Source organism: Peromyscus californicus, unplaced genomic scaffold (assembly GCF_007827085.1).
Source record: "Peromyscus californicus insignis strain IS unplaced genomic scaffold, ASM782708v3 Scaffold_8__1_contigs__length_139910024, whole genome shotgun sequence".
Classification (NCBI taxonomy): domain Eukaryota; kingdom Metazoa; phylum Chordata; class Mammalia; order Rodentia; family Cricetidae; genus Peromyscus; species Peromyscus californicus.
In genome coordinates this window covers 79,086,255-79,107,122 of record NW_026294606.1, presented here as the reverse complement: position 1 = coordinate 79,107,122, position 20,868 = coordinate 79,086,255, and the positions used below count along the sequence as shown (strand labels likewise).

The window sequence follows — 20,868 nt, the reverse complement described above, 5'->3', positions numbered from 1 at the left end:
TATATACAGATATAGCAATGATAAAGCTTAATTTGTAATTGCACAGTAAGAGACTACTATAATAACTAACAATAAAACTCAATAATTATAGTGATATAGTGATAAAATATTATTTCACCTTTAGAAAACGTTTAGTCTTTAAAATGTTGTGTGTGCCCATGTGTGTGACTGTGGTATATTTGTGTGTGGTATGTGCGTAAGTGTGTGTTCAGGCGCGTGCCTGTGCAGAGGCAAGAGGAGGACACCACATGTCTTCCTCTGTTACCCTCCACCTTGAACCAAGGGTGGGGCTGGCGGCCGGCAAGCCAAGGGGACCCTCTTTTCTCTGCCCTCGGCAGTGCTGGGGTGGCAGCTGTGTCTGGCTTCCTTTTCCCTGAGTTCTGAGATGTAAACGTACCCCCTCGTGCTTACACAGGAAGCACACTTCCCAGAGAGCCATCTCCATCTCTCCACTGTCACTTTTCACTTGGCAGTTTCTCTCCTCGGCATCCGGATCCTCCGTGTCAGTGCTCTCACACTCCATTATAACGTCAGATAGAGGTTCCTGGAGCACAGCGCTGTGGGACTGGGCTATCTGACACCATTGAGTGTCCAGGGCAAATAGAGACAGTGTAGACACCCTGGAAATGGGGACCATTCCACCTAAGGTCCGATGGAGTGAGATAGCTCAGAACGTTATATACTTCGACCTACTAGTGCCTGTTTCTGGAATTTTCTAATTAATTTTGGGAGAGTGAGGTTGACGGTGGGTAACTGAACCTGTGGACTGTGAAATCATGGATAACAGGAGACCACACTCACTCCTGTAGCCCACTGACAGATGCTTTCAACACTTGCTCCACACAAACTCCTGTTAAACTCTCCCTTTCCTCTTTTATGTTTAGGCATCTTCCCAACCAATTTGTCTAATAATCCGTGTCTTCTAAGATGACTTTAGAACCTCTGAAAATGCACTGTAAATCGGCTGACTGAATAACGTATCTAGTTCCTTAGGGCTTGGGAATGGTGATACCATGTTTCCCCCTGGAAAGCCTCACCGTCCACCTCCTCTTCCCTCCCACTATTCCTGTCATATGCTGACACTGAGTAACCGAGCTAAAGTGATGCCCTGAGGCCTGAACAATGGCTCGCATCTGTGTTTTGTTTTTTTTTTTTTAATGTCTTGTGTGGGACTCCCACTGTGGGTGGCCTGGGAAGGAGCCTTTCTCCTATGTCTGGTTGACGCCTTCAGCTTCATGAACTCTCTGCTTAACCCATGTGCAAACACTTTGCCAAACAGTGGCACATTCCCTCTGTATGTCAGCTAGGGGTGTGTCTAACTAGACAGGCATCTAAATTAATAGAGAGCATCACGAGCAATGATGCTGGTGGGTGTTTCTAGGCTCAGGGATCCTCACAGCTCACAGTTTCTTCTGAGAAGCTATTCAGTCATCCCGGCTTGCCTGTCCAGACCACTCTTGCTTCCATCCTCTGGATGATAGAGACGTGACTAAGACAACCATATTCTACTAGAAAGGGGGCTTTGGAGTCTTACAAAGAATGTATGACTTTCCTGGCTGTTACTACCCACAAACACAAGAAAATGTGTTTGTCCTTCTATGACGAAAATATGTCATCTGTTTACTCCTGTGTGTGAGAGCCGGGCTCTTTTGTTTAATACTTGATTCAAGGAAGTAACTTCTGTTGGCTTCACATCACTCATTCACTATTTCTGGATGTCTTAGCAGTTTACATGGATTTGGGACTGTGAAATTTGATTTTCAAACCACTCTAATCACCAGACCCCAAAACTATGAGGATCTGATTTGTCCTGAAAATATATTTCCGTCTCTGTCTCTATCTCTCTGGCTTTCTCCATGTCTCTCTGTCTCTATCTCTCTGCCTTTCTCCATGTCTCTCTGTCTCTATCTCTCTGTCTTTCTCCATGTCTCTCTGTCTCTGTCTCTCTGTCTCTCTGTCTGTCTGTCTCTGTCTGTCTGTCTGTCTCTCTCTCTCTCTCTCTCTCTCTCTCTCTCTCTCTCTCTCTCAATTCTAATTTATTCTGTCCATATACTCTGTGCTCTATGCCATCCATTGGAGCATATCCAACCTACCAGGAGCCACGCCCTTAAGGAAAATTGACTCTTCCTCTCCCAGCAGCTTCTCTCAATTGCCACAGCTAGGGGTGGGACTTCATGCCCACATCCCCTCTCCATGTCGGGAGTTCGTCTGGCTTGAACTTGCATAGGTCTTGTACATGCTGTCAACGCTGTGTGGTCATTTTGTAATGTTTTATAATGTCTCCTATCACCATAGAATTGCCCTCATGAGTTAGATTCTTTGAGTTGCTGTGTAGAACTGTATTAGTCATGGTTCTCCCGAGTAACAGAACTTACAGAATTGAGATTTATTTGTATAGAGAAAGGGGATGTATTAGAATGACTCTCAGGCTGTGTGGGACATCTAATCCAACAGTGGCTGCCTATGAACGAAAGGTCCGAGAATCCAGTAGTTGCTCAGTCCATAAGGCTAAATGTCTCAGCCAGTCTTCAGTATAGGCAGGAATCCTTAAGAAGTAGGCTTTGCTGGGCGGTGGTGGCACATGCCTTTAATCCCAGCACTCGGGAGGCCAGCCTGGGCTACAGAATGAGTTCCAGGAAAGGTGCAAAGCTACACAGAGAAACCCTGTCTCAAAAAAACAAAAAGAAGAAGAAGAAGAAGAAGAAGAAGAAGAAGAAGAAGAAGAAGAAGAAGAAGAAGAAGAAGAAGAAGAAGAAGAAGAAGAAGGCGGCTTTAATGCCAGTGAAGGAGTGGACTTGCTAGTGAGACAAGAGCAAGCAGACAAAGAGAGGAATGTCCTTATGTAGACTTCTGGCAGAAGGTGTGGTCCAGATTAGAGGTGTGTCTTCCCACCTCAAAGATCCAGATTAGAAGTGGATCTTCCCACTTCAAAGTAAGCAAAAATTCTTAACAGGTATGTCCCTCCACTTTGGGGCTTTATCTAATTACAGATGCAGTCAAGTTGACAACCAGGAATAGCCATCACAGGAGCCCTGTTGCATTAGACTTGTGACTTATTTCTGGTAGACCATTGGAAGAGATGATCTTAGCACAGGATGGCCCCACTTGCTCTGGTGGAGGAATAAATTCAGCCCACCTTTGGACCAACCCTCCAAGAGTCACTCAGCTCTCACCCCCTGTCTCTGGAATCTTTTTTTTTTTTTTTTTTTTGGTTTTTCGAGACAGGGTTTCTCTGTGTAGCTTTGCGCCTCTCCTGGAACTCACTTGGTAGCCCAGGCTGGCCTCAAACTCACAGAGATCCGCCTGGCTTTGCCTCCCGAGTGCTGGGGCTAAAGGCGTGCGCCACCACCGCCCGGCCTGTCTCTGGAATCTTTAATAGGGACTTTCCTAGATTCATTCTCAACAATTTGGTCACAGATTGCAAAGAAAATAAGTGTGTTTTTTTAGGTTCTGCCAGCTGGAGTGTTCAGTATCCAGGCACTGGCATCTAGTGAGGATTGTCTTGCTGTACCATCCCATGGCAGAATCCAGGAGGGCAAGAGAGTGTGAGAGAGCGGAATGAAGGGATGAACACATCTTTTCTGCGGAAGCCCACATCAACGATGACTAGCCCACTGATCCATCCATTCACAATAGAGCAGCAGCCTAGATAGGGACCGCTCAATCCACCGTCACAGCCAAATCTCGTATCTCAATCCCTCTGCTCCGTGCCCGTGGCTTTAGGCTCGAGAGCTGCCAAGTGGATTTCATGGTGCTGCATGAACGTTTCCCAGGGAAGACGTGAACAAAAATCTACTCCTCCCAGGATACCAACAAACCAAAGTCAACTCAGTGAATCAGAGAGTTTATTGGCCTCACAATAGCAAGTATTAAGGGTGACTTAAAGGTGTTGGATGACCCCAAATGCAACTGCATCACCAAAAAGTCTCACCCTAGCATGGATGATGACTTCCCTGAGGTTGCATAGATAGAGTTCCCCTCCCCTTGAACTTCACCCTCTACATTTCTGTCACCTCCCAAGGCCACAGGATCATACCCAACTGGGGTTGGATTATATACAGCTGGAAGGGAGATGTAGGAAGGAATGGCTTGAATCTCCAAAACGGGGTGGGTTTGGGGGGTAAATGACTCCCCCCAACCCCTCCTCTTATGATGGGGAGATCAGCAGTTCGGATCCTGAAAGTCTTTTAAGAGTAATCAGAGCTGCTCTGATTACCATGTAAAGCCTGACATGTTTAGAGGACCGTGTTCTACAACACAGGGCAGTTCCACCCACATTATCTTGACCTCTTCAGAGACCAGATAGTCCCAACTCCCTCTCAGGGATGCCGCAGAAATAACAGAATAAAAATAACCCTGTTTGGCTCAGTCGGTAAGAGTGCTTGCTGCACAAACATGAAGAGCTGAGTTTGAATTTTCAACACTCACATTAAAAAACCAGATGTGGCCGGGCGGTGGTGGCACACAATTTTAACCCCAGCACTGGGGAGGCAGAGGCAGGCAGATCTCTGTGAGTTTGAGGCCAGCCTGGTCTACAAAGCGAGTTCCAGGAAAGGCGCAAAGCTACACAGAGAAACCCTGTCTCGGGGAAAAAAAAAAAAAAACAGATGTGGATGAATGTGCCTGTAATTCCAGTGCTGTGGGACCAGAGACAGGAGGATCTCTGAGGCTTGCTGGCCCTTGCCTAGCTCCAGGGGTTCAGAAAGAGACAGCCTCAAGAGAAGAAGGCAAGGAGTTACAGAGCAGTACAGCTGATGTCCTCTGGCCTCCACACACCCATGTGGGCATGTGTACCCATATGTGGTATATCACATATACCACACACACAAATTTAAAAAAGTATAAACATAATTTTAAAAAAAAAAAAAAGTAAAAACATTCCTGTTTTCAGAGCCTTATCTTTGTGTCAGTTGAAAAAGAAACAGTGCTCTGTTCTTCGGAGAAAGGAAGGGCCAAATAAAATAGTCAACCGAGGGCAGCAGAAACAGTTGACTTTGGTTTACAAAAGCTGATTATCCTCCCTAGAAAGAATCTGTATTTTGAGATCCCATGTGGATTACTGTCTGTTACCCTATTTTCCCATAGGAAAGATAAAATAATAAAATAGAAGACCTATAATAATAAAATCCCCACCATCACTACAATATAAAGCTGGGCCAATGTGTTTCATTTCAAAACACAAATGTAGACTTTGCAACAGTTTATTATCATGACTACACCAATTAGAAGACCTGTTGAGTAAGTACTCTGCAGTCTAATGATGGCTTGGATTCTTTGATTCTGAAATTTGTATTACTAATGATTTCCTGTATAAGATAGCATGGCACAGAAAAATTATAATAGAGCAAAAGTTACACAAGAGGGGTTAGTTGTTTGCTACCCAGTGAGCGTTTTCTCTGTTTCCACTCTGTCCATGTATAAGCAAAGGGCAATGGGAATGGGTGTCTTTACCCTCCCCTGAATGTACACCCTTCCAGAACTGTTAGAATTGCAGCCCACACTAAAGCAAAATCAAGAACATAATACGTTGTGCTCAGCCTTAGACTGAAAACCCAATAACGATTTTTTTTAAATACCAAAGAAATGCTGTTGCCATGTGTTGCCACACTTGAGAAGAGGCCCAGAAATTCCTGCATGGTTTGACTAAACGCCCCGTGCTTCAGATTGCTGCACTGGTTTCCCACTGGGCCTCCCCTGCCTTCCGTGTCTGGGCTCCTGAGGTATTTCTTCCTGTCAGCACCGTTGGTCCCAGAGATAGGACCCAGGGATCTGCCCTTTGGAGACACCCCACCCCACCCCTGTTGCTGGAGTTGAATTCTCTTCTCTATAAAATTCTGAGAAAATGGACCCGCTCTGAGGAAGACAGAGGAGACCCAAGAGCAGTCTGGGCACCTCACAAAGCTGCCTACAGTGCAGCTCCTAACACCACAGCCCTAGCTCCATACCGTGCCTGTTCAGGGAGCTCTGCTTTGGGTTCCTTGTCCATCTTCCAGGCAGTCCTAGGAGTGGGTTGTTATCATTATCCCACTTTACAGGTGAGAAAGGCAGGCACAGAGTGTGTAAATAACTCACCTGATGTCACTCGCCTGGAGAGTGTGCTCACTCTTTTCTTGCGATCCCAGTTCAAATCGTGTGCCTTATACAAATGTTTGCAAAGAATGTGGTTTGTTACCTATAAAATGTTACCTATAAAACTGGGCCAGCAAGATGGACCAGTGAGTAAAGGTGTTTGCCTCCAAGCCTGATGACCTGAGTTCAATCCCCAGGATACATATGATGGAAGGCAAGAATTATCTACTACAAGTAGTCCTCTGACCTCCACATGTATGCGTGTAAACACACACAGACACAGACACAGACACACACACACACACACACACACACACACACACACACACACACACACACAAATGTAATAACACTTAAAAAAAATGTTTTTGACCAAGCGAGTCCCAGGAAAGGCGCAAAGCTACACAGAGAAACCCTGTCTCGAAAAACCAAAAAAAAAAAAAAAATGTTTTTGCCTCTTCAAGACCAGCTTGTTAGGTTAAAGCAACTTACTTCCTATACTTTTTTTGTAGAAATTCCCTGTGTTCTAAATTCAGATGGCAATAGTGCAGTGAGCTCTGTATGCCACTGTAACTCAGTAGATGTTGTTTTGATTCAAATTCACTTTTAATTGATTCATAACATAAAAATTGCACACAGTTATAAGGTACTATGTGATAACTGTACATTTAGAATGCAGTCAGTGTATATTCTAGTTAAAACTTGTTTTTATTTTTTTTAACTGACGCACAAAAACAACAATTGTATCTTTTTAGGGTGTACCACACAGTGGTTGTGTTACTTAGTAAATGATTAGGAAGGAACATAGTCAAATATGGCTGCTCCGGTAGCTTTAGCCAGAACAAGGTATCTGCCATACAAGTGCAGGAGTGGCTGATTTGCACGGGCACACTCATCCCTTCTTCTCTAGGGGCTTTCATTTCTGCCTGCTTTGGGATGTACAGGCCTTGGCAAAATTTAGAATGGGTCCCTCTAGCAAGACAGACTCAAGGTAGGAAGGATTCTTCAGTGTTCCTTTGGTCAAAATGGGTCGCAGAAGGGCACTTTATAGGGGCTGTCTGACCTCAAGCCACAGCTATCACACGAGGAGGAGGCAGTGACCTCACCTTGGTGCATTGCTTCTTTTCACATCCTTCCTTCAGTGTTATCAGAAACAATTTGGGGAGGGTATCTACGCAGCACAGTGTAAGTATGAAGGTCAGAAGACGCCCTCAGGGATCAGTCCTCATCTTCTGCTTTGTTTGAGACAGGGTTTCTGTGTTGTTTGCTGTTCTGTATAACAAGCTAACTGGCCATCAAGCTCCTGGGAATTCTTCTGTCTCCATACCTCCCTTCTAGCCATAGGAGTGCTGGGATAACAGATGTGTGCTGATGTGTCCATCTTTACTTGAGAATTCTAATTCCAATCTTCATGTTTGCACGGCAAGTGGTTTTTTTTTTTTTTTTTTTTTTTTTTTTGGTATGGCCTTCTGTTTTTCATTTCATGTACACCTTCACTCTTGTTCAGTCTTTACATGCTGTTTCAGATTTAAAAGCTGAAAAGACCGGAACCTAAAGGTCAAAATGCAGGAACACAGATCGCTGCTGGGCTAAATTCAGTTTTAAGATTCATGCTGGGCTAAATTCAGTTTTAAGATTCAAGTTTATCCAGAATGTTGAAGTGCATTTGGAATACAGACAGGTTGGTGATAGAGTCCATCTTGTGTCTAAAACTTATTTTTTTTTCCTTTTGTAACAAATATAGCAGTTGAACTGTAAATATAGCTCAACTGTCATTTGCTATTTTTCTGAAAGAGCCAAGATGTCTGTGAATGTCGTCTTTTTATTGTGTCGTTTCTGGTGTTAATGCAGTCAGACAGGTTTAACCCCAAGATCCCGCAGTCTGAAGTATCGTTTCTGGAGATGGTGATGTGAGGAATTTGAACTCCCTGGCAACAGGGTGAGCCAACTCAGAGATACACTGCAGTTCATATATCAGAGGAAAAATACTTTTTGATGGTTTTTCAGAGATACCGAAGAGTTTGAAAACGCAGAGGGAGCCCGACGTTCCAGCCCGTTTCCAGATTATTACAAGTGAATATTTTTCCATCTAAAAGGTTTTTATTTTGCTAAAGAAAGCCATATTAGAAGTTTGTAGCCTAATGTCATTCAGCTGTGTGTTTATTAAACAACATTATCCTTCTAGAACTGCAGTGGGCAGCTGTAAGCTTGCTCTTGCGGGGAACAGCCCTTGTTCTATGGAAGAGCACGGAGGATGAAGACCAGTGTTAATATGAAGGAACAAAACTAAGAGCATGCGGGCTTCAGAACCAGTCGCCCACTTTGTATGCAGGGTGGGTGCTTTTATAGACAACAAGCGCTCCTGAGACATACGGGCACACGGGAGCGATTCATGCGGAGCTAGGAAGTCCTTTTCTGAGACTTGGCTGGAAACCTAGCTTGCATGCATGAAGCATTTTGGGTAGCATCTCCAATATTCCCCTTGAGAAAATGAAGTAACAAAATCCATCAGACACCCGAGGTCAGCAGCTCTTTAATGTGGCTCCAGGGCTCTTTGTCCTGGCGTGCTGTGGTGTTCTGGCACAAAAGAGCAACGGCAGCGCCATCTTTGTCTTTGAAGATGATAGATTCCACACACTTAGTTCATTAATCTGAGTTGATGGGCTTTGCCTGGAGTTAAATATTCTCTCTTTACCCAGCGGTTTTCATATTAATCTCTAAACAGTGCTGATTTTCTCAGTGACTGCCTTCAACCCCACTTATAGATGCAAAAGAATAAAGTGAGATAGGAAGTTAGCATTTTTAAAAATAAGAACCTTTATAGTAACATATATATACATATATACATGTATATATATGTGTGTGTATGTGTGTATTTGAATATCTTCTGATATTTTACAAAATATTGTCATGTGGCTTTGATAACCACCCCATGAACCTGTGGTCCATTTTCTGAATGAAAAAGCAGAGACACAGAAAGTCACGCAGCTGGTGAGGCCCCAGACAGCAAGAAAGAGAAGGGGTCCAGCTGTGCTATTGGGTGAGTCCAAGCTCTGCCCCCGTGTTACCCAGTGTCTCTGTGGCCTCCTCTAGACCACCCTCATAGCTACTACAAGAAGCCAAGCAAAGTGGCTATCGACTGTCTCAGACCTCCTGTCTGGTCACCCACCAGCTCCCCCCTCCCACAGGCTACATTCTAATCTTCAAAGCAAAGTTGCAGACTGGGCGCTCTCAACTCAGCAAGGGTGGGGCAGCCTTGGAAAGGGCGACTGTGCAGAATGGCTTCCCATCCAGAACACTCAAAATGGTTAGTGGAAGACTGAGAGTGAACCGAAACTGTACCATTGGGTGACACTCTGCTTATTTTAGGAAATTACTTGGAAGTCACAAATCCCTGCACTTTGAATCCGCCAGTCCAGATAGGTAAGAGCAGGATGGCTGTGCATCCTAGGAGAAAAGACAGCCAGGAATAATGGAGCCAGAATAATTGTGCATTCCACCAGCACAGTAGCCAGGAGAATGGACAAAGATCGCCCAACAAAATCCCATGTACTCTGCTCAATAGTGAAAACCTATTAAGGCTACCATTCCCCAGTAAGGGGCTAAGCAGCATATTTATGGGGTTACCACAGCGTGGGTGCTCCTGCAAAGAGAATGATGCTGTGCATTGCTGTTAATGACAATACTATGCGGTCCCTGGAAGTTTTGACTCGTCAGTGTTCCTCATCCAGACGAAGAGTTCTTTACCATCGGCCCACATAGAGGAGTGAGGCTTCTAATTTTTATACTCTGACGTGACCCAAAGGGGATGATGCATTGACAGAAAGGCCGCTGAGGTGGGGATCCTACAGATCCAGGCCATCTGGGCATCATTAGCCTTCGCTGGAGCCAGCCCACATGAGAGGTAGCAGGAAGGAAAAGGATGTTGGGCCAGATGTGGGAGCCATGCTAAGGGAAACACTGGCTCAATTTTTGGAAAGATTTTTCCTCAAACTCTTAAACGATTTTGGAAGCCACCTAATAGTAGCCCTGAGAAGAATAATTTAGCTGGAATATTGCAAGACAGCGGCATGTGTGTGTGTGTGTGTGTGTGTGTGTGTGTGTGTGTGTGTGTGTGTGTTAGATCTATCCATAAAGATGAGATTGGTTTCATTTTCTAATTCTCACTAATTAGAAGGTTTCCAGTGGGCCCCACCTCACCGCTGGCTCACAAAATCCAGATACCTCATGACTCTTCCAGAGGCAGCCGACTCGCTAGTGACCCAGAGTCACTCCTCTCCTTGTCAACCCAAGTTTTAGGGGAAAGCCCTCTTGGGACCGTTAGAGGCAGTCTAGTCCTCCAGCGATGAGTGTTACACTGGTAGGTGTTTTCATTCTTTCTCTTCCTTGTTGGGCAGAAACTCCATCTGTCCCCGAGAGAGGATGAACCACAAACAGCGTCTTCTATAAGTGGTGGGACAAGGGCTCTCCTGCAGTGATTTCGCAGTGATTCTGTCTGGGCTACAGGAAAGTGATCACAGGGCTCTCATAGCTCCTAAAACGTCGCTCCAATTAAAACCTGGGGAAGCTGTGGGGGCTTGTTTAGATTTCCTTTTCTGGGCTTGGACAGATGCCTTGATCACAGATCAAACAATAGAGACAGAAAGCAAGTCTTTGTTGTTGTCCTTGTGTCCTTGGCCTACAGGCCTAGCAAAAAGTACAGAAAAAGAGTTGAATAGTGTGTGTGTGTGTGTGTGTGTGTGTGTGTGTGTGTGTGTGTGTGTGTGCGCGCGTGCACGTTTGTGTTTGGTGTATTTGGATTTTGCTGGTGCTGCAGACAGAAGCCAGGGCCTCATGCATGGCAGGTGAACCAGTGTTTAACTCGTGTCTGTTCCGTGGCCTTTCTGGCTAGTGATGCATTAGGCTCACTAGAGTCCCTGCAGGTCCTTTGATCGAAGAGCTATTGGCATAGTGGAAATCTGTAGCTGCAAGCATGACCTTCAGTGCTGGCTGACTCAGAGATGAGCCTCACAGTCCCCCACTTCCTGAGTCCCTTGCAAGTTCTTGGACCTTCTAAGCTGCAGTATTATTTGTGAATAAAGGTGTCGGTGCCCAGTCTCATAAGGTTATTGTTACCAGATAACATTTGGAGAGTTCCTGGAATAAAGCCTGACGTCAGCATAAGCAGTCAATAAACGTGGGTTGTTATTCTAAACAATTCTCTAACATCCGGGGTCTCTTGCTTCACATTCTAGTTTAAATTGGATGGAGGTGGCTATTGAACTCTTCTAACCTACTTCTGTTCCTCCCGTGTTTTGCACCTTGGGGAAAGTCTAACAGTAAACTATTCCTTAGAGTAATACAGGATAAGAAAAAGCAGAGGCTTGGTGAGGAAGAGGGCTCCAAGACATGTACTGATGAGGTAGGAGTGATGGCTCAGTGGTTAAGAGCACTGACTGATCTTCTAGATGGACCTAGGTTCGATTCCCAGCACCTACATGGTGTCACACAACTGCCTGGAACTCCAGTTCCAGAGGATCTGAGGCCTTCTTCTGCAGGTACCGGGCACACACATGATACACAGACATGCATGCTAGAAAAACACAAGTACACACAAAATAAATTACGTTTAAAACTACACGTACAGAATATCCTGTTTAAAATAGATGAGTGACAATGGCTTAGAAGGCCATCTACCCTGTCCTAGTTTGTCTTCTATGGCTGTGATAAACATAATCTGGGAAGGAAAACATTTATTTCATCTTGCAGGTTATTTAGTCCATCACCAAGGGAAGACAAAGCAGAAAACCAAGGAAGGAAACTAGAGGCAGGAACAGAAGCAGAGAGCATGGAGGAACACTGGTTCCTACCTTGCTGTCCAAGCTTGCTCAACTTGCTTTCTCCTACATCCCAGGACCACCGAAGGGTGGCACCACTCACAGTGGACTGGACACTCCCACATCAATCATTAGCCAAGAAAATGCCCATTGGGCATACATACCCACAAGCCAACCTGATGCAGGCAATTCCTCAGCTGAGCTTCCTTCTTCCCAGATGACTCTAGCTTGTGTCAAATTGACAAAAACTAACCAGTGCACAAATGTTACTATTCGGCCTAAATATCCTATCTTAATTCTATCTCACACCTTTTTCCAGGTTTTCCACGGTGAACGTTTATTACTGTCTTTCTTTTTTATATGTGAATACTAAATTCATTTATTTTTGTCTACAATAAGTGGAATAAAAATACCACCTGATTCAACCAATTAGCTGTGAGAGCAAAAGCATTAGTGTGCAATTTATGCATAGTAAATTATTTTCTTTCTCTAGAAATTACTCAGAATGAAACCTAATCATCAGAAGACTTAATCTGGAAAATCTCAAATTGCAGTAGGGAAAGGTCATAATCAGAGTTGCAGTTAGAACATGCCTTCTATTCCGGTGCTCACACATGTATTAGCATATTCTTATGATCCAGAACCTTTTAGGTTTAGGGCTCAATAAATATTAGGACATAGCCTTTCCCTGTTGCATTACTTTCTTATTAGGTAAAAATAAGAAATGCCATTTTTAAAAATTACACTTATTTATTTGTGTGTATGTGGGGGGGGGGTGCTGGGAGCATAAGTGCCACGGTGCAAGTGTGGAGGTCGGAGGAAAACCCAGGAGAGTCTGTTCTCCTTCACCCTATGAGTTCTGGGTTCTAATCAGGCTGTCAAGGTTGGTGGCAAGCACCTTTGCCACCTGAGCCATGTTGCTGGCCCAAACGGACCACCTTTGTGGAAGCCTAGCATTCAGACACTGGGATTTACGGCTTGCTTTAGATCCTTCCCTGCAAGGACATGAAGCCAGGTGTGACAGGTGAGGTAGATACTGTCTTCCATCATCTTAGAATATAAACCATAGCTTCCTTTCCCCCACCCACCTGGTCCAAATGGCCTGCTTTGCTGTCCTCTGGGCAGAACACTTTCAGTGGCTCTCCTTCCTTCCTTCCTTCTCCCCGCTTCCTCCATTCCCCAGTTTCCTGTCTCTCATTCTTCTCATGTTAATTTAGAGAAATGTCGCTGTGCGATTTTCACGTTACTTAATGTGAAAAATAGTCACACGCTTAATCTTCCTTCATTTGGTTTACGTGCTAGTCCTCTTGCTAGTTTGGTTTACGTGCTAGTCCTCTTGCTAGTTTGGTTTACGTGCTAGTCCTCTTGCTAGTTTGGTTTACGTGCTAGTCCTCTTGCTAGTTTGGCGCAAGTCCTCTTTCGTGAAACACTTAACAAAACATTCCCAATTTAAGGATTTATTCATTAAATTTGAAAAACATGCCACAGAGGAGAAAGATGTGGCCATACTTTTGTCACTTTCTAGGCCCACAGATGTTATTTTAGGAATTTACCTCCCAGTTAGTATGCTTCTGAGCGGCATGTCTGATGGTCCAAAGGCCCCTTGACTCCTGAGCGCTGTGCTCAGGCAACCTGAATCCCTGTGCAACCTCGTTTTTCGTGTAATCGTTTCTCTGCTTAACTTTCTAAGGAAATACTCGTCCAAAATGAGGATAGCCCTACCTTAAGTTTCAACATGCTTTGAGTTTCACAGCATCCGAGATTTTCCTAACTGCCCACCTCTTTTATTCTTTCCTTTTCTTTTTTGGTCTTAAAACACACTCTTTTGGCTGGTTCAATAAGCAGTTCCTGCCAACCAATTGCTTTTATGGTAATTGACAGCGGAGCTGATTTTTGGAGCCTTAGAATCTAAAGAGGCATTTTAGCTTAGACTTTGGGGAAGCTGAGCCAAGCTACTTGCAGGGTGAGATGCCCTGAGCAAATGTCAGCGCTCAGACCCTGATCTGTGAGTGCTCATGTTCTCTGCCAGGAGCCTACCCCACATCTGCAGCCTGGGCCTCCGCTTTCTTCTGACTTTCAGCAGTATTGATTCTGCACCTTCACTTCTCCTGTCTGGAACCCCCAGTACTCCTACCAGAAGAGAGCCCATAAGACCAGCTGTCATGGGTGGGCAAGCGCGACCTGAGCATCATGACCACCAGTGATGGGGGACAACATCCCCAAGGCTCCTGAAATACTGACTGTGGGACTATAAAGGGAACTAGCTCAATTAGAAAAGAGGAAGCAAGTATTCGCTTTGGAGGGAAAAAGTCAGAGCACTTAGTAGCACCATCCAGTGTTGGCTGTGGATTGTAAGCTTGCTGAGCTGTCCTCAGATGGTGTCAGTCTCTAAAATAGCTGGGACGTCCCCAGATCCCATCACAGCACAATAAATAGAAGTCCCCAAACTAGCAGATTTTTAGAGTTCTTGCTTTCCAGAAAATGCACAAATATTTCCAAGAAGAAGGGGGTTGTTTATGAACTTCCTTCTGTGGTTCATCTGTGGACTAAACTCATCACTCCTCAGTGGTGTGAGAAAATCTCGGATGCTGTGAAACTCAAAGCATGTTGAAACTTAAGGTAGGGCTATCCTCATTTTGGACGAGTGTTTCCTTAGAAAGTTAAGCAGAGAACTGAATTCTAGAGTGAAATACCCTCCTCACACTAGGAAGCCCCAGTACTAGCCACACAAGAAGCATGCCCCTTTAACACCAGTCTATGTTCTGAACTCAAGCCATCCTAGAAGCAGAAAAGCTTCCAAGTGATGACAGTCAGCCTTTGCAACCGGTCTGAAATCCTCGAGAGTGCACTTTGGGACCGTTTTAGCCCTGATAGAAGTGCCAGCTGTCTCCCAGCTGTGACAGCTCATGCAGGTCTGCCTGTCTTCAGAACCAGTCTGACCTTACAACACCAAATGTACCCATGTGCCTTAATAACGTGTAAACTTCACTCTTGGGACCCGTATATAGGATGTCATTGTACCGTTCGTTAAAAAAAAAGGGGGGGCTAGTGAGATGACTCATTGGATAAAATCACTTGTCATGCAAGCAGAAGGACATAAGTTCAAGTCCAGCGCTCCACGGGGAGCTAGGAGGTAGAGACAGAAGAAACATTGGAAACTGGAGGAACCAGCAAGTCAGGATACAGGACAGTGAGCAAGGGACTCTACTTGGAACAAGGCGGAACCAACACCTGAGGTTGCCCTGTGACCTCTTCCTGCGCTCTATGCAGCATGAGCTGAGCACACATATTCACACCCACAAATGTGCATGTGTGTAGAGTCATTTACACACACACACACACACATGCTGTGGGATGTTCTGTATGGCAAATGTGTTGCTGATTAGTCAATAAATAAAACACTGATTGGCCATTGGCTAGGCAGGAAGTGTAGGCAGGACAAGGAGGAGAATAAAGCTGGGAAGTGGAAGACTGAGTCAGAGAGACACTGCCAGCTGCCACGATGACAAACAGCATGTGAAGATGCCAGTAAGCCACGAGCCATGTGGCAAGGTATAGATTTATAGAAATGGATTAATTTAAGCTGTAAGAACAGTTAGCAAGAAGCCTGCCACAGCCATACAGTTTGTAAGCAATATAAGTCTCTGTGTTTACTTGGCTGGGTTTGAGCGGCTGTGAGACTGGCAGGTGATAGAGATTTGTCCTGACTGTGGGCCAGGCAGGAAAACTCTAGCTACACACACACACACAAGAGAGAGACAGAGACAGACAGAGACAGAGAGAAAGAGAGAGATTTGTGAAACTAATTAGAATGCCCAAACAAGGATTTGAGTGTGGGTTTTTACACATCAGAGATATTTTTATAGGCACCAAAGTGGAAAGCACATTCATTTCTAAGTAAGCAAAATTTCGTAACTTCACAGCCAGCTGCCAGAATCTCCTTTCTCGGTGGCTTGACTTTAAGGAGCCAGCCACTGTGGGTGCCAGCCACATCTGGCCACTCTGGGGCTGCAGAATATAAGGCTTCCTCCTCATCTTGGGGAACCCCACCTCCCTCTGCAGGCAGGCGACACCATTTCAGGATTCTGCATCACCTTACATGTCGTGGACAGCTCAAGCTTCCTGCTTGTTGGCAGTCACCCCCCTCAGCTGACCTGTCGGGTGAGAAGCTACATTCTGGTCCCCTCACCGGTGGGAACCGGTTCAGCTGTAAACCTGAGCATCAGAACATGCTCTTTTCTGACTTCCCTGATGTCTGTACTTAATGGAACTTAGTCTGCCTTTGACAAATCTTTCCATTGACAGAACATCCCATAACCTGTGGCTTTACTTTTGGCAATAGTTGTGGAAAAAAAATGATCAAAGACCAGAATATTAATTTTCTGTTTCTCTCTGTCTCTGTCTCTCTCCTCTCCCCTCCCCCACCTCTCTGCTCCCTCCCCTCTCACTGTAAAATGTCCAATGCTACCGACTTTCCTGCCCAAGGGCCTTGGCTTATTCGCTGTTCTGGTCGCATCTTTAACCTGTCATTAGTGAATGAAAACAGATAATAGGACAGACTTTTGAGGGCATCAAAGAGACATGCAGCCCCGTGCAAAGTCACTGAAGCTGAAGAAGTTAGAATGGGGACTCTGAGAGGACTTAATGGCTGAAGGCACCTGCCACCCTGCTTGACAGGTTGGCTTCGATCCTGGGGCTCACACGATGGAAGGAAAGGACAAATTCCTGTCCTTGGACCTCTGTACATATGATGGCTTGCACATACACCCCCATCAATATATAAATGTGATTTTAAAAAATTTGTACAGCAACACCCAAGAGGCTTGACTCACAGAAAGTTTCTATAAATCACGATTATTGAGTTCTGCGGGCTAAAATTATTGCTGTTTTACTCCATGTACATGAGTGACTTTCTAATCCCAAATTATCCAGCACAGCAGGGTGAGGCTCTGACTGTCCAGGCCAACCCAGCAGGATCAGAAGATCCTAGGCTGATGGCACTCCAGACCCTAGCGTTTCCCCCAAACCCTATGAAATGCTACTCATGTGTTGACTACCCAGGCATGTCAATCTCACCTTACCCCTCCCTCCAGCTTGAGTCTCAGCAAACTGCAGAATATTAAGGTTGGGGGAGCCTCAACAGCTTCTAGGAAAGTCCCTATTCTGTAGTTTTGAAGAAAATAAATCTACTTTATGGGGCATGGTAATGTGCTGACAGTTGCTAATAGGTGAGAAATGATCAAGAACATTGACTGGTAAAGTCAGTACACCTTCCTGCACAGCCCTTCCCCAGGAAGGCTCAACGTCCTATAGCAAATGAATCTATCTCACCTTAATAACCTCCGGGATCTCTGTTTAAAAAAATAATTTTCAACCATCTTTCTAGATGAAATTTTATTCTTGGCAATTAATGAAGAAATCCTAAGGTTAAACAGGACTGGATGGATGGCTCAGTGTTCCAGAGCAGTTTCTGCCCTTCCAGAGGACCTGCATTTGGTTCCCAGCACCCACAGCTGGTGGTGACTCACAGATGCTTGTAACTCCAGCTGGGGCCGGGGATCTGATGCCCTCTTCTGGCCTTCTTAGGCAACTGCACCTCCCTCCCTCCCTCCCTCCCTCCTCCTCTCTCTCTCTCTCTCTCTCTCTCTCTCTCTCTCTCTCTCTCTCTCTCTCTCTCTCTGTCTCTCTCTCTCTCTGTCTCTCTCTCTGTCTCTCTCTCTCTCTCTCTCACACACACACACACACACACACACGCACACACACACACACAGAAAGAAAGAAAGAGAGAGAGCTGAAAATACAGTAAATCTTCAAAGAAAAGGTCCAAGAGACGAGTGACTGAATTTGTGCTTCTCTCTACAGACACTCTGGACATCGGCTTGAATAAAGGTGACAGGTGAGCAGAACACTGGTGCCTTGCTCTGATGCTGTCTCCAGTGCACACTATGGTGGGTTTGAGCCTTTCTCTTCTCTTTTGCACCCATGCAGTGCAGCTAACAGAAGAGGCGTGAGCAAGGATGATACGTACTGGAAAGAGATCAATGCAGCCATGGCCTTAACAAACCTCGCCCAGGGAAAAGATGAAGTGCAGGGGACCACCAGCTGCATCATCCAGAAGTCTTCCCACATAGCAGAAGTAAAGACAGTCAAGCTGCCTCTGGCCCAGCACTTCTAGTGTGGCCGGGGGCACTGAGCATGTCAGTGGTTTTTGGTTTTTGGAGTTTTGTTTTTATTTTTTACCTAAATCTTCATCCTAAGAGCCAAAGCAGGGGTGAAGAGGACTCCCATCCAAACCTCCTAAGTTCAGCTATCCTAAATATATCAGTTGCTTCTATAAAAAGACACATAAATTATAAAAAAAAATCATTTTAATCAAAAGTATTAACTTATTTTATGTTCCTGAAACTATGCATAAAGCATCTGCGTTACCATTACAGTAAGTGCCTTGCTTCCCTGAGATAAGCTCCAACGTGGGCACAGTGGGAGCTGTGCCTCAAACAGCTGACGCCTACGCCGCCGCTGCTGACACTTGCTAGACCGCATCATTCCAAACTGGTTCCGGACCAAAGCCAGAATCGCTGAAAGCCCTTGAAAGTAATTCAGTCATTCACATGTGAGAACTTGGAAATCTGTTAATCTGTTCAGCCCAGATGAAGTGCTTTTGCATATATATATATATATATATATATATATATATATATATATATATATATATATATATATATATATATATATTTTTTTTTTTTTTTCCTGGTAATGCCTACAGGACTGGAAATTGTTCTTTGTGCTTTCCAGGGTGATGGTGAGAATTTTATTTGTGGGTTTTGTTTGCATCTCTGATATGTTAGCAGCTTCCAAAATGAAAGGGGCAGCCAGCTCACGTGATATATATGTTTAAGAAGAGACACTTTCAAACTAGTAATTACAGCACGTTGTAATCAGAAATTAGTTTCCCAAGCACTGTGGAATGCATCCCAGTGCCCTTTACAACTTATTTGGATTTTTCTTTTTCTGAAGCTTTGCAAAGAGCCTTATTATATAAATCACTGATTTTTTTTTCCTGTGTAAAACTAGTTTTTAGTTTTAAGACATAATCTTGTTTGCATTGGAGTGTTCCTTTGTGATGGAAGCTGACTTTCATATGGAGTAACTAAAAGATTTTTATTTGGTTCATTTCAAGTCACAATTCTAATGGACAATTTGTATTGTAAGGAGAACAAGAAAATGAAGGGAAAATATCTGTATGTGGATATACATATACATGCAGAAAATTGATTTTTAAAATTTAAAACATATGGGAAACAAACCATGAACAGTCTCTGATTTGTGCCAAGTAGGACATGCAAGTAAAAATTAAGTGAAATCTTGCATTGAAGAAAGAACATTTTGTTTCTAAATGACACTACCACTGAGTGAGAATAATCTCTGTCAAGGAAGAAGAGTGTCTTGTTCATCAACATCCTAACCAGCTTGGGAAGACTAGAAACATAGAGAAATACGGAGACGCCACAGAGAACAAAGCAAATGTCCAACAGCAAATCGAGAAGACTGGGCTATTTTGGGGTGGGATTTTTTTTTTTTCTGGGTATGTAACCTATTTCGTAATTTTTTAGACTGGAAAGCTTTTTTGCAAGTGTGAATGACATCCAGGAGCACAGCACGTGCTGACATCTTTCTTTATTTTACAAAATGCTTTTATAAAAGCCAAAGGTTGCTCTGGTTGCTGAGTGGACACGACTGTCTTGATGGCCACCATAGGACACTTTTTCCATGTATCATAGTATTGTGGGGTGGGGGTTATCTAGTGTAACGAAGACAATTTGATATGAAAGTATTTTGTATGTATATTTTTACTTTGTTTTCTTAAGTGCAGTTTGCAGTAACAGGAAGCCCAAGGTGAGATGTGGACATGATGACTGTATGAGTGGATGAAGTATTGGGTTCTTCGGCTGCTTCCTTGGTACACTAAGATCCAGGATGGGAGGTAGAAACCGCCACAACTCTGCCCAGACGTGAGCATGGCAGTGAAAAACAAGAACGAATACTTCACTCTTTTTCATACTATTATAAGTTATTCTGATATTAAATATTTTAATAAAAATGTTTTTGTTTTACCATGTTGCAATTAGATAAATGAATGCTGGTTGTATTTTATTTGAAATTGTCATGTTTTATTTTTTCCATCTTTTGGGGAAAAAAAAACAGTGAATTTGTTCTGTATTATGAACACAAATCAATGACAGGACACTATCCACATGATTTCTTTAAAGTACCAAAGCTTGGAGTCCAGCTGTACACACATCCAAAAAACATATAATTAGCATATCCCGGGCAATGTCTCCAATTACAATCACTTTTAATTTATTATTTTTCTCTCATTGCTGTCTGAATTGTCTGGAACTCAGAGCCCCCTCGCCCCTTGAAAGCACCTTAAACCACGCTGAGCCAGAAGCCAAAAGGCTAACACATAATTTATATTGAAGAGAAAGAGACTCGCCCTCTTTTTATTTTACAATTGTATTTTAATAAAATTAATAATGGTCGGGAGTTCTTGACAGATTTAAAATAAAAGTTCGTTTCTAGACTTCAGTGATCATATGGGTTTTGTTTGCCTTTGAAAGCTGGCCAGAGGGAGGAGGTAGACAGGAGCGGCTCACATGTGGGTCATGGAATGGGGAGTGCTATAGTTGGATCAAATTTGAATTCCATCACTTTAGGCCACCAACCCACCTGTTAAGACCCAAGGACAAGAGCACAACACAGACTGTTCAGATACTGGATTGCACTAACTTCTTTCTTTCCATAGATAATACAATAAGCATTCTTTTTCTATATTTGTTCATCCATGGATTTTAATTGACTTAAAAAAAACCCTTTTGCTAGCATATAAAATAATGGGTTTTGTCATGACATTTTCATACTTACATATTTTTATACTTTGTTCATACAGAGCCCCCCTGTCCATTACTGGTGTGTTCTATAC

At 44.0% G+C, this 20,868-nt stretch overlaps 1 protein-coding gene across 2 annotated transcripts in view; it reads left to right on the top strand.

Moving 5' to 3' along the window:
- Mkx (mohawk homeobox) overlaps positions 1 to 20,469 on the top strand; it is a 72,904-nt gene extending 52,435 nt beyond the window's left edge. For both annotated transcript variants that reach the window (XM_052728395.1, XM_052728396.1), the window contains exons 6-7: positions 17,748 to 17,781; positions 17,874 to 20,469. In XM_052728395.1, the coding sequence (XP_052584355.1) occupies positions 17,748 to 17,781; positions 17,874 to 18,060 (221 nt within the window). In that variant the 3' untranslated portion in view covers positions 18,061 to 20,469. The remainder of the gene's footprint in view (positions 1 to 17,747; positions 17,782 to 17,873) is intronic.
- The last annotated feature ends 399 nt before the right edge of the window (positions 20,470 to 20,868 follow it).